Source organism: Lycorma delicatula, chromosome 6 (genome assembly GCF_047948215.1).
Source record: "Lycorma delicatula isolate Av1 chromosome 6, ASM4794821v1, whole genome shotgun sequence".
Classification (NCBI taxonomy): Eukaryota; Metazoa; Arthropoda; class Insecta; order Hemiptera; family Fulgoridae; genus Lycorma; species Lycorma delicatula.
The window spans coordinates 24,461,835-24,476,248 of record NC_134460.1 but is presented as its reverse complement, the minus strand read 5'-3'; the positions used below and the strand labels follow the sequence as shown (position 1 = coordinate 24,476,248).

Genomic DNA, 14,414 nt, shown 5'->3' with positions numbered 1-14,414 from the left:
AATCTTAATTTTGTTTCTTTGATATTTGTTTTAACTGTTCTGCTTTATTATTATTATCTTTTACGTATAGAATCACTTTAGTCAGTCCATTATCCAAGTCTCTTCAACAGGACTGTTTGGGCCTTGTGGTCCTTCCACAACATTTCACACATTTTGATCTGTGTGCCCTTTCTAGTGTTGAAAATTTTCATCTTGCGAGTGTGAAGCGACTGTTTTTGTTCTTGATTTTCTTGTTTAATTTTATCTGCGGTATTTTCTTGTGTAAGGCCAATTTCCTTCAGATCCTCTTGTTATTTCTCTGCATTCTGTTTTCAAGTCAAGATTGTACTGTACTAGCTGTTTCAGAACTCTTGAATCCTGCTTCCTCTTGATATGTTCAAAGAATCCTATTCTCTTACACATGATATCAGTGATGGGTTTTAACTCTTTGTACATGACTTTATTGAGCACAATCCACCACTCCCTGTCTTTTTGGTAGTTTTTATTGATGCAGGTTCTTCCAATTCTTTTGATTTTCTGAAGTCTGTCTGTCTGTTCGTTCAGGTGGAAGAGTGTTCTGCTGCATAAGTGGCTTCTGGTTTTATAACTGTTGTAGTGTCTTATTTTTGCATTTATTGATAGCCATTTTTTTTTTTTTGTAAGTATACCTCGCTAATTTTTGAGTTTTAGCTTGTTTGTCTCTTCTTATTTGGATCAAGGTTTTTTCATTTAAGTTGTTATTATTTCTCCAATGTATTTAAATTGGGTTACTATTTTTTTACCATTTATGTTTACTTCTTTTAATCATGTTGGTTTTTGGGGCATAATTTCTGTCTTGTTGAATGATATTTTGCGGTCAGTTTTAATTGCAATGTTTTGAAGTTCTAATATCTGTGATTTAGCTTTGTTGATGTTTGCTAGCAGTGCCAAGTCATCAGCGAAACCAGTATAGTTTTTTTTTTTTGGCTTATTTTTACTTTTGGGGAGCATATTTTAAGCCATTCCCTCATTACCATTTCTAGAGCGCAGTTGAGTAATCGCGATACGAGTTGAGTAATCGCGATGAGAGTTCATCACCTTGGCGCAGTCCTGTTTTGATCTCAAATGATTCCGAGAGCTCGCCTCTGAATTTTACCCTCAATTTTGTGTTTGTGATGGTCAGTTTTATCATGTTTATTAACTTAGTATATAGTCCAAGTTGTCTTAGGATTTTTAGTAGGGATTCTCTGTGGATGCAGTCATAAGCTTTCTTGAAATCTACTAATGTTATCACCATATCTGTTTCTTTTCCTGCTGTAGTCCATTATTAGCTTGTGATTCATTATCTTGTCTGGACAGCTACTCCAGGATCTGAAGCCTCCCTGGTATTTTCCTAGTTTTTCTCTAGTTGTGAACCGATCCTGTTGAGGAAGATTTTTGAACAAATTTTTTATGTTGTGTCTAGGAGTGAGATTCCCCTGTAATTTTTAGGGTCTGTTTTTTTTTTTTGTGCAGCAGATGGATGCGGGTTGTCGTCCAGGGTTCTGGTAGTTCTTTGATCCTGATGTTGACAAGCTGTTGATGAAGGTCAATTTTTGCTAATCTTCCTGCATGTTTCCAGATCTCTTCAGAAGTCTGATCTTCTCCTACTGCTTTGTGATTCTTCATCTCACTCTGTGCTTGGTAGACTTCTTTTATTGTGGGAGGGATGATGTTTTCGGGTAGTGTTGTTATTAAGGTATTGGTGTTGAAGTTTAGGAGTTCTGTCTGTACATTGCAGTTTAGGAGTTTGTTGTAATTTTTAGCTAGGATTTCCGCATTGTTTTTATTGTTATGGGCCAGTCTATTGTTTTCATTCTTTATTAGTTGGGTTGGGGGTTTGTATTTTTGAAGCTGATTTTTGAATATTTTGTAATAATCTCACAACTGTGTTTTGTTGAATTCTTTTATTGACTTCAGTGAGTGTCTTTTTATTCTCCTTAGGGTTCGGGTGGTTTCTTTCCTTTGCTTTACTTGATTTTGGAAGGATGTTTCTGATTTTTGGGATTAGTGAAATAGCCATGCTTGATGTCTTTTCATCACTGTTTTGTCACATTTGCTGTTCCATCATTGATGTCTTTTACGGGATTTTATTGCAGGGCTAATTCTTCTGCGATTTGTTTAAGATTGTTGACTAGATCTTCGAGTTTATCGATGATTGTTATTTTTCAATTGCTTTTTGGTAATTTTCATTCTTGATTAGTTGGATAGGGTCCATTTTTAGTTTAGTTTTAGGGGTTTGGTTTTGTTGCTTTCTTTGGGGAGTAAATTTAATTTTAATTTTGACTAGATAGTGATCTGAGCTCATGTGTACTCCTCAGAGGAATTTTACCATGTAGAACCCCTTGTGGTGGTGTTTGTCTATGAAGACATGGTCTAGTTGCCATTCCTTGTTAGTGTAGTCAGGTTGTTTCCAGGTTTTGAGTTTTTGACGTTTCTTCTTGAAATATATGGATTTGGAGATTAGGTTGTGATTTCTGCAGGGATCTACGAGTCTCTGTCCATTTTTGTTTGTTTTCTTTTGAGCAGGACATTTTACTATTATGTTGCAGTATCTTCTTTCTCTGTCTAGTTGAGCATTGAAGATTCTGATTGTTTAACATGGTTTTTGGGGATGTTATTTATAGTCAGGTCAAACAGATCCCAACCCACCGGGTTGGTCTAGTGGTTAACGCGTCTTCCCAAATCAGCTGATTTGGAAAGCCGAGAGTTACAGCGTTCAAGTCCTAGTAAAGCCAGTTATTTTTACATGGATTTTGAATACTAGATCGTGGTTACCGGTGTTCTTTGGTGGTTGGGTTTCAATTAACCACACATCTCAGGAACGGTTGAACTGAGAATGTACAAGACTACACTTCATTTACACTCATATATATCATCCTCATTCATCCTCTGAAGAATTATCTAAACGGTAGTTACCGGAGGCTAAACAGGAAAAAAGAAGAGGTCAAACAGATCCCAGAACTTTTCTGTTTCTTTACAGTCTTTTGGAGTATTATTTTTATTATTAGTGGGTGCATGGGCATTTATTGTAGTGTAGATTTTGTTAGGTGCTTTTAGGGTGAGTGTTGAGATTCTTGGGGATTGTGACTTGATTTCTTGTGTGGAGTTTATTATTTTGATGCTGACTAAAAAGCCTGTTCCAAACTGTACAGCATTTTTCATCACTCTTCCCAGCTATATCTTTGTAGACCCTAAATCCTTGAGTTTACATGGCATCCTGATCAGTGTTTCTTATTTCCTGCAGACTTATGTTGAAAATTTTGAATCGGTCCATTAGGCCAATTATTATTTTTAGTTTACCTGTCTGCATGAGCAAGTTTACATTGTGTGTGGAAATATAGGTGATTTGCTTTGGTTTGATTATGGACTTTGTATTTTTCTTGTTCATGTGTGTAGTGTTTTTGATCACTACACACTATGTGATTTCCAGTGCTTTTGATCGCATGTTATCTTCTAAGTAGCAGCCCACCGCATCTGAATGTTGCCTTTTCTGAACTCTAGTGTGCTTGTTTCAGCCAGTAGAGTTTTCCTTAAAGACCTTTCATGGTTGATTGTCAAAGGGCCATCTGTTGTGGTATTAGGTCCTGAGTAACAAATCTAGATGTGATCTAGTGATGTGTAATTTGATGATAAATGAAGTTGTTAAGTTTGTTTAGATTCAGTTCACCTGACAAATTTCTCCTATTTGTTGCGGATATATCCAGGTGTACCTCACAGAGGCTCAATCCAACTTATGTTAAAGTTGTTATTTTGGAGAAAAGTTACAAAGTCTGATCTTAAACATTGCGCTCATCCTTTTTTATTACATATATAAAAAAAGATTTTTAGAAAGCTAGAAAACTATAGCTAATTGGGTATTTTTAGTTCTTAAGTGGTTCGGTAGTCCAGCTTTACTCACCTCATTCACCAGTTTGACTTTTTTTGCAACTTCATTCAGGAAAAAAGAGTCTAATTTACAGACAGTCTTATAGATGTCACCACTCCACTGAACCTGAATAAAGAAACAATTTCTGGTTACAAGAAGGTACCAGCATGTGCTATGAATGGAGCCAAGATACTGTCTGAAATAATTCCTATGAGGTACTAGTCCAAGAAAGTTGGGATGAAGGGCAAGTGACTTGAAAGGGTAGAAATTTTGTCTAAGTCTCTGTCTGGGTTACTAACCAAAAGTAACATCTCTTTGAAAATCCATTGCTTATTTATTTTTGTGGTGTCCTTTGAAAAAATTATTTTCTGAACAAAATAAAGTATAGTTGAGTTTGTTTTTTTCTGAAAATTTGACTATTTTTATTGAGCAGAAAAGTCTATCAGTGATATTGGTGTTTTTTATACAGTACTTAAAATCACTTAAAGATTTTTTGTATTTTTCTTTTTTCCAATATTATCTGATATTAAGATGTTATAAAATAATTGGTAAAGTAATATGGAACCATATTATCTTCCATTCCAAGTTACCTGCAGAAGAACTTTTCTTTTTTGTCACTATATCTTTTATATTATTTTGATAGTTGTCATAAAATTTTACTCCACTGAATTTTCCTCTTTACCATGACAAGAAGTTTGTAAAAATATTTTATATGAAAAAAGTTGTTTTCTTAAATTTTTAAAAATTTTTTGTCATGTAAATTCAGTTATGGTTTTAGGTCAAACAATTTAATTGATCGTTACAATTTTTTTTATGCATCATTATCAAATTGCTGTTACCATAATAGTCCTTTATGAAAACTGGATGATAGACATGTAAGTTAATAACTTCAGTTAATCCGATTTTTGTTTTTTTCTTCCTATTTCTGGATTGGAAGTTCATGCTTTTAGCTACTTATAAATTCGAAGTTTTTTTTTTATTTAAGTTTTCTGATAGTATTAGAGCTGTATTTATTATAGTTGTTGCTGTTTTCATGTTGTTATTATTATTTATTTATTTTTATATTTGATATTTTACATTGTTAAAATTTAACAGAATATTTAAATTATGAGGATGGTAAATTTTCAAAATCAAGAGGTATTGGAGTGTTTGGAACAGATGCTAAAGAGACTGGCATTCCGAGTGACGTGTTCAGATTTTATTTACTTTTTGTTAGACCTGAAAGCCAAGATTCATCATTCAGCTGGATTGATTTAGCTACTAAAAACAACAGTGAATTATTAAATAACCTTGGGAACTTTATTAACAGGTATTTTGAATTTTGTATTCTCTGTAGTTGTAATGTTTTTCATGTTTTATGCTTTTTGTTATATTACCTCTTAACAGCATGTGTATTGTTGTGGTGTGAAAGTTATGGTGGTGATTATGATGTTTTGCCAAAATCACACCTGGAACTGAAAACAATTTCAGTTTCATCACTCTTCTGTACTAACCAGTTGATTCATCTATTTTTAATAACATGATTCTCTGAAACTTTTACATCATATTTGGATAGTTAGCTTCAGTTTGGCTGTTATGATATTCATTTGTATTGTTTTTTTATACTGAAGTTAGAATAAAAGATAACAAATATATCTACTATAAACAGATTCTCTCCATATATTGCTTTGCTGCTTTTTATTTTAATTATTTCTTTTTGATAAAGCTAATAATGGAAGGAAAAAAAGAATTTTGTTTAATATCGATTACTGTTCAACTTGATTCTATAAAAGAAAAAAATTCTGTAATGTACCAGCTATATTAAGAAGAAAGCTAGTGATTTTAAGGTTAACTGTTTCTCTACAAAAGAAATACTGTATCATTTACTCAGTCTTAAGAAAGAAACTCAGCTTAAAAATATACAAGAAAAATTAATTAATTCAACTCAACTCATATTTTCATTTGCTAGTATACATATATTGCAATTTTCATCTGTTTATACCATGAAGAGGTTTTTTTCTGGGCAGCATTTTGTCAGCAATGATGATGATAGCTGGGTATACAGTATTAATTGTTTCCACTACAAACTTCACTCTATGAAGCTGGGAATATAAAACTTAGAACACAATTACAGTATGTCCCTCTGTAATAGTGGATTCTATTTAGAAAAGTAATTTAAGTTATGACTGATGACATTGAAAATATATATTTTTTGGAAGTTACTTAACTTTCAATTAAACCATGTATTCAATACAACTCATAGTAAATGTATATTATTAAATACAGATTACTAATATTGTAATATTTGTTTTATATATATATAACAAAATGCCATGCCCTATGTATGGGTATAATTTGTAAAAAAATGATAGATAATTCACTGTTATTCTTACACATATATAACTTTTTCTGGTTTGAAAACAGTAACGGTTTGAACAGTGGCAGCTCATAGCTAAAATTAGTAGGGGTGCTACTCCAGAAAATTTTTTTCTCTGCCTTTTCAAGGCCATGGTTAAAGTTTTCTGTAAAATAAAAGAACAAAAAAAAAATAATCAAATAGAATAGCTGGAAGCAGGATAATAATCTAATTCTACACTTTTATCACATTAAAGAATATGGTACACTTAAACAGATGTGCTTAAAAACCATATTTGGTTTAACTAAATAAATAATAAAATATCAATACAGGTAATATTTTTTAGTATTATTAGATAATTATAAAATGTCCAGTTAAAAACACTGTGGTCCAATGGTGGGTGCTTAATTTACATTCCTATGTACACAGAAACAAATACATAATTCGTTTTTACTAATTACATTCTCTTTTGCCCTTCCAGCGTATGTTTGGATAGATTTGGCAATCCCTTCCCTTCTACCTTCCACCATCTTCTGATCACTACTGAAAAAAACACTAGACCACTTTCATATTCCTTCCACCAATTAAACTGTAAAAAGGAATGTTCCATACACATGCAGAGTAAAAACAAAACTACCTTCCACCAGCACGCTAGGATCGGCACTGCAAGAATGACAGTGCTCTCTCCCTTACAGCCTTGAGTGCAGCTTCCTATGTGTGCATATGCAGAACAGCTGAACACCACACCACCGGAACTGTGAAGCACACAGTTCAAGACAAAGATTTTTGTATCTTTTCATAAACTGAGTGATGACTTCTGATATTAAACTTTAGGATTATAAACAAAGTATTAAAGTAGAAAGGACACGTTATATTAAATGTTATCAATTGGAAATAGATGTTATCAATTGGGGGTGCTGCAGTTCCACAGTGCTTATACATGAGCTGCCACTGGACTTGAAGAAACTATAACTACTGTTTTCATATTTTTGTAAGTTACTATTTACAATTTTGGTTTTGATTTTACATTTTTTTATTTTTATTATAGGGCTCTAGTGTTTGTTGAAAAATTTTTTGATAGTATAGTACCTGAAATGAAGATGACTCAGGATGATTATACATTATTGGTTTACATTAAGCGTGAAGTCAGTGAGTACATGAATTCATTGGACAGAGGTAAATTAAGAGATGGGATCAGGCATATATTATCTGTGTCTAGACACGGGAACCAATATATGCAGTCAACAAAACCTTGGTTCCTTGTAAAAGGAAGTCAAGAAGACAAGTAAGTTTTTCTTTGTTGTGTGTATGTCCCGAGTAGGAGATTATTTGTGAAAAAATATTACAGATATTAATTGTGCTTCCTCGATCTAGAAATCAAATTCCTGGCTGAAACCCTTTCACTCATAGAGTGAAAGGGTTTCTCATTGTTTATTTAAGAAAGAATGAATCGAGGTGAAGAAAAACATGTGAATAGTAAGAAACAATGATCAACCCATATGTGGAGTTGTGGGCTGAGATTTAGATCTTGTCCCCTCTTATTAGGCTTCCTTCATTCAGTAGCTACCAAATACTAATTAATATCAAGACTGATTTTTTTTTATCATAAAAGATTGTGCAACATAAGTATTCCCTATCAGAACTAGCATTCAACAGTAAATATTACTTTTATATTCTGTAGTATTAGAGATACATTTTGTTGTAAAAGTCAGCCTGAGGTACAATTAGCAACTCCACCATTATATTATACCTTTCCTTGCACCTTGCTTGTGCACCATTTTCGTACTCAGTATTGCTTTCCAAAGATTAAACAGTATTTAAAAGGTAAACTTATTTTAGGCCCTGTTGAAGAATAAAGTAGAATATGACAGTAGAGATATTTACTATTTAAAAAAAAATATTATGAGTTGTTGAAAGAGTATTGGCCTAAGTGTGTGGCTTCAGAGAGTGACTATTTTGTAACTCATCTGATTTTTTTTTTAATGTACTTTCTTTCAGTAGTATTTCATCATACTTCATACAAAACTAAAAAAAAAAAATATAAAGAAAAATAATATTTTCATAAATTTTGTCAAATAATTATTAAGTTGAATTAACTCTTAATTCAATTAAGTCATACTTTGCTTTTTTTGGTATGAATATGTCTCTAGTGAATTTTGTTACTCTGTCTTTAAATAACTAATCAATATAAGTTCATCAATTCTTTTGAGTAAAATTAATTTAAAAGCATGATATCATTGTTTTTGTATAACATGAAATATCTGTCTTGTATAAATTAGATCAAAAAAAAAAAAAACATGTCAGAAACTGGAAAAAATTATTTATTTTGGTAAAAAAAAATAATTTCAAAGCTATATAAATTGCTGTCCTAAAATATTAATGGTTTTAACCCAAAAACATTACATTGATGTTAGAGTTTGGTTGTATAAGGTCTGTAAATAAAGTAATGAGACTGGTTCAGAAAAACATTTTATTTACAATTAGTTATACATGGACTCTTATCACCTTCGAAATAGTTCTCTTGGGAACTGTTTGAGTTTGTCTGTTTGGGAAAAGTCTGTTTACATCTCATATGACAAAAATAGACTAAAAATATTAATACCTCATATAAATCAGCTGTTCATATAACCATATGTTTACTAGTAACTTTAGAGAGTTGCCACTTTGGCTGCCAAAAAAAACTAGTCTCATTACTTTATTTACAGACCTCGTACATTTATAAATGTTATATTGTGATATGGATGTATATTTTACTCCTTTTAGCTGACATGTTTACAATTTATTTTTTTACTTTTTTATTTGGTTTTTTTCAGGGAACGGGCAGGTACTATTGTAGGTTTGTGTTGCAATATATCTTGCCTGTTAACAATTATGTTGAAACCATATATGCCTCAGACAGTTGAAATAATTAGACAGCAGTTGAATTTAGCTTCAGAACTGTATGTATTAACCAATGACATTACTATGTTTATAAAACCTGGACACAAGATTGGCAAGGTAATTTATTAGAACTTTAATTGTGTAAGACAATTTAATTATTTTTATTTTATTTGTGGTTGTAATCAGTTAATTTTTAGTAAGGATATCAACTTGTATTAAGCTTGAATGAATTAAAATTTTATAAATACAGTTGATTCTAGTTTATTGGGACACAACGGGACCAGAGCATTTCGGCCCTATTAAACGGCTGGCCCTAATAAACGAATTCATAAATTTTAGTGTATATGGTAGTGTATTACATTAAACATAACACACACATTCTACCAATATACAATTGAGCAAGTTCTACTTATATACACACAAGGTATACTGCAGTCACAAAAATTTAATGTAAAAACCAAATTCTAAATCGGTTAATGTAGTTCAAAATACCTGTTCATGTAACCTAATATTAAAAATATGTACTGTGGTGTAAGTAGACTGCATGTAGTAACGAAACTAACTGAAAGGAAATGACTGATTGTTATTTTATAGTCCCTTCAGATCTCAAATGAAAATTAAACATTTAATTAGAATAGATAGCCATGCATTGACAACGTAAAAGTGTCACCTGATTATTTTCTTTGAAAAAATTCATCCAATCTGCACTGCCATTTTCATTTTAATGACATATAGTCAACAAAATTTGCACAGATTTTCAACATCAATTGAGGACTGGCTTCACTTCCTGCATAAAAAACTGTTGAAGGTTGACGATAAGTTTTTTCATTTTGAATCGTAACTTGTATTTCTGGTTCATCTTAATTGTCAGTGGCTTCATCCATTGTGCTGCATGTGGGATGGAGTTTTTCTACACTAGTGATGTCACACTTCATTTTGTACCCATTCAATATTTTGTCAATCTGCATGAATTCTTGATAATTTTCAACTTGCTATAGTGATGTGTTATCATCTTGTTTCTGCATATTTTCTGGCTCTTCTTCCGGGTTAGAAAAACCGCAATGGGCTAAACAGTTTTTTATTGTTTTACTTACTTATTCCCAGCTGTCGGCAACGAACTGAATCGCTTATAACTAGTTGGCTCTTGCACTTACTTGTCTAGCTGTAGAGCCTAAATTCAGTAAATCTTCTATTTCTAGAAGAATGTGGTTTACCAACTTACATTGGTAAATAGACTTTATATTTTTTTATACTTCCCATGTCCAATGGTTGGATGAAGCTTGTTGTATTGGGCAGTAAAAATTCAATAGTAATGTTTTTTAAACAATATGGATGAGCAGCACAATTGCCAATCAGTAGTATGATTTTTGTTAATTTTCTTACTTTTTTCTAACACCTGACATCCCAGTTGCTGAGCGATTCTGAAAAGATTGCACTTGTCATTGAAGCAGTTTTATTAGAAACATAATCTATTGGCAAACTGTCCATTCCAAGCCACTTAAACAATGAGGCTTGGCAGCCTTCCCAACTATGATTAGTTTTCGTTTGTCACTTCCCAACATATTAGGACAACAAAGCACAGTAACATGGGCCATAGATTTTTTGGATCCAAATAACACTTCATGTTTGTAGCACAAGAACCCATATGGTGTAGCATGATAATACAGTCCTGTTTTGTCAGGATTGTAAATATTGTTGGCAGAAAAATTCTGGGTAATTTCAAAGAATTTGATAGATTTCCATGAAGCAACATTTTATGTATCAGCACTTAATTTTTCACCATGAACCTTCTTGTATTTTATCAGATTTCTCATTTTCCAACGATTCGTTGTTTTAAATTTTCATTATGATTAAACTTTGTAGCAAAATCTTCTGCCTTGTCTTTAAGCATTGGACCACTGATATTAACACCTTGCAAAGTTACAGTGGTAAACTACTCATTCAGAGCTTCCTCAACAAGTGGGTCCTTTATATCATGTTTTCTTTTCTGAGATGTTCCATGATCTTTTAAAGTCCATTCTTGGTGTATTTTGTCTTCTTGAAGCACAATAGAAGCTATCATACATTTTAACTCACAATGGACAGTAACAAAGAAAGTATGTTAAAGTACACCCTTTGTTGGTGAAATTAAGTTATTCAAATTCGTGAAATAAAAAAATTAAAAAGAAGCATGGAAGTATGAACGTTCTCAATGTACATGATACGAAAGATAAATGACAACTAACCATAAATTGCAAAGGAGCTAATGCTTTCAGTGGGTATGACACTGAAATTTGTAGAAACCATAATTTAGAATATTTGTGAAACATTGCCGGTGATGTCATGTGCAATGACAAACTCCTTTGTTATGATAACTATGTTTGTTATTATGATTAATATTTGATTGATTATGTTTGTTATTTGTTATGGTTAATGGACTGAAGCACTTCAGTTTATCTGTTGGAATATTTACTACCTGTCCTGCTCCATTATCTAGCCGCATAATTCTCAGAACCATAAAGTTTGTTGTTCACCACTGACTGGTATTCATTTTTAATAAGAAATAAACATCAGATATTGGCCTTAATAAGCGGGATTATGAACCGAATAAACTAATTACTTATTAGTGTAAAATCTTGGTTTGTTCTTATTTCAAGAACTATCCCAAAAAATCGGCTGCCTCAATTAACCAGTGGTTCTATTATCCGGAACCGACTGTAGTTTTATTTCTGAAAATATAATAATAGTTTTCACTGTATTTTACAAATATATTTTTAATTACACCTTCCTCCCATCCCCAAAAAAAAATTTAAAAAAAAAATTATATTTTACACAGAAATTGCTTAACCCATTAAATTTTGATTTAAAAATCTGATTTGAAATTTGCGATTATAAGGATTATGCTTTATTTAAATAAATACTTTTTTGTATTGTTAATATTACAAAAAAATAAAGGTGTTTGGAATTTTCAACTTTTATGAAATTTATTCAATACAGCTATTTTTTTAAAAAGTAAAATTTTCATTTCACATAGTTTTTTAATATACAAATTATCTTTATCGTTAAATATTGGAAATTTGTGTCTTATAAAACATTAGTTATATTTTCTTTATATGCATTACTAAAATGCTTCTTTTTCCCCCAAGAAAAAAATTCCTACAGGATCGTGAATGTTAAAAAATATGTAAAGGGTTTTTCAAATTATATTTCTTCAATTTCTGTCTGCAGTTTTTTACAATAATGCATTCTCAGCAAAATCAATCACGTATTTAATGACCTAAAATATTGATTGGCTTATATGGTTGTAATGCTTTCTAGAAGATAAATGGTTAGAAAATAATAATTCGCTAATATTAATTCTTGAAATTAAAAAAAAAAATTACATTAAGAGATGAATAATATTGTTACATTTGAAACTTTTTGTACATGTATTCATCTATTTAAGACCATTGTTTTAAGATTCTTAAATCTATCAAGCAGTAGTACTTTATATACAAGTCAGTATTGGAGAGGTGACCTTGAACAAAAGTTAAGAGGCTTTTGTTTTTTCCTTTTCTAAACTGGACACTACCAATGATTGGTACTTAATCATTGTTTAAAACTATAAGCATTTTAATAAAATCAGTTGCTGATGACATTTTCACTGTCTGGTGATGTTGTTTTCACTCTGGTATCAGCTCATTTTATTATTATGTTTGGATATTTTTTTCTATGAAAACTATTTATTAAACATTTTTTTCAAGTTGTTAGATACTTTATTTACCTAACTGGTATTATAAGCGTATGTGTAATTTTGCTATCTGGTACTAGAATGTGTGAAATTTAAATGTAATTGTAAGTTTAGCTGTATTATTTTTAAAATAATAATTAATGTTATTATTGTTTTATTGTTACTGATAGAATTATTTATTAACTTGAAATGAAACAGAATTACTGGGATTAGTAAGTGGATGTTATGAAACACTATCTGTGACATTTCTCAAATGTACATTTTTTGTGTATATTGTTTTATATATACACCTATATTATGTTTATATATTAAAATAGTATAATTATTTTGATGAATATGTTATTTGTAGCCAGTTCCTCTCTTTACAAAAATTGAACAATCTCTTGTTGATGATTTAAAGAAGCGCTTTGCTGGAAAACAGCAAGAGAGTGATGCTAAAAATAATAAGGGTTCAAAAAGTAAAAGTAAAAATACTACTTCATCACAGAAGAAACAGTCAACAGTACTAAATGTTGTTCCCTCAAATGACTTATGTATTGCTAAATTGGAAGAAGCTATTGCAAAGCAGGTAAGATACTACATGTATAGTTTATATCTGATATTTCCAAAAATGGACAATTTTTTGCAAAATCAGTGATCATTTTAGTATTTTGAATTTTGTTTTTTTTTATAATAATGAGAAACATGTAATTAGTTACAAATATAGTTTTAACTTTATATTGGTGAAATATTTTATAAAATTTCAAAGATGAATTTGAGAGTACAAAATTTTATGGTCGCAACTTACAAAGAATAATAAATAAGTTAGTGGACCATTTGTTTAGGTCATCCAGGATTAGTTAACGTGATTATAGAAAAATATTGTAAAAAAAACAGCTGTAAAAATGAAAAATATTACTTAATGTAAGTTTACAATTGTAATTTAGTTCTGAAACTTGAAATTTCATCAAATTACCTGTATTATTGATGACGAAATCAAACAAGTTAGAATTTCCTTCAGTGGCTTTATTTTCCACCTTTGACTAACTGCTATTTAAATTGAATTCTTTTTCTCACATCCAGCCTCTTTTAATGGTTTCAGATATATGCAATTATTTTATATTATTGCATAACATACTTTGATTATTTTCATTGCTAATCCTGTTGCTTAAAAGGTGCTTATTTTGGGACTGATTGATTTCACTAAATACTGTGGTTTATTATTAGATAAAAATTATTGGAAACAATGCTAGATTCTGCATACCGGTGTTCTTTGGTGGTTGGGTTTAATTAACCACATGTCTCAGGAGTGGTTGGCCTGAGTCTGTTCAAGACTACACATTTTTACATACATGCCAGACTGTGCATAGATTCCTTGGCATCTCTGCAGAGTACTATTGACATCTTATCACTGTGCTGTTACTCTGTAACCTGCTTATATACCAGGTTTAAATTCAGTATTTAAACGAAATTATTTATATAGAAATGCATGAAGGAAAGTCAGTAATACTATCTTCAAAACTTGTTAAAATCATTTCATTATCTAACAAATACTAATTATTCAATATTTTGCCTACTTACAATGATATTCAGAAGGTAGTGCATGCCTTTGGTATTATATTATTAGCAAATTGAAAATTAATGAA

At 31.0% G+C, this 14,414-nt stretch overlaps 1 protein-coding gene across 2 annotated transcripts in view; it reads left to right on the top strand.

Moving 5' to 3' along the window:
• Nucleotides 1–14,414, top strand: part of MetRS (methionyl-tRNA synthetase 1) — a 48,681-nt gene that overhangs the window by 18,776 nt on the left and 15,491 nt on the right. For both annotated transcript variants that reach the window (XM_075369431.1, XM_075369432.1), the window contains 4 exons: nucleotides 4,961–5,174; nucleotides 7,249–7,485; nucleotides 9,014–9,197; nucleotides 13,139–13,357. In XM_075369431.1, coding sequence (XP_075225546.1) covers nucleotides 4,961–5,174; nucleotides 7,249–7,485; nucleotides 9,014–9,197; nucleotides 13,139–13,357 — 854 coding nt within the window. The remainder of the gene's footprint in view (nucleotides 1–4,960; nucleotides 5,175–7,248; nucleotides 7,486–9,013; nucleotides 9,198–13,138; nucleotides 13,358–14,414) is intronic.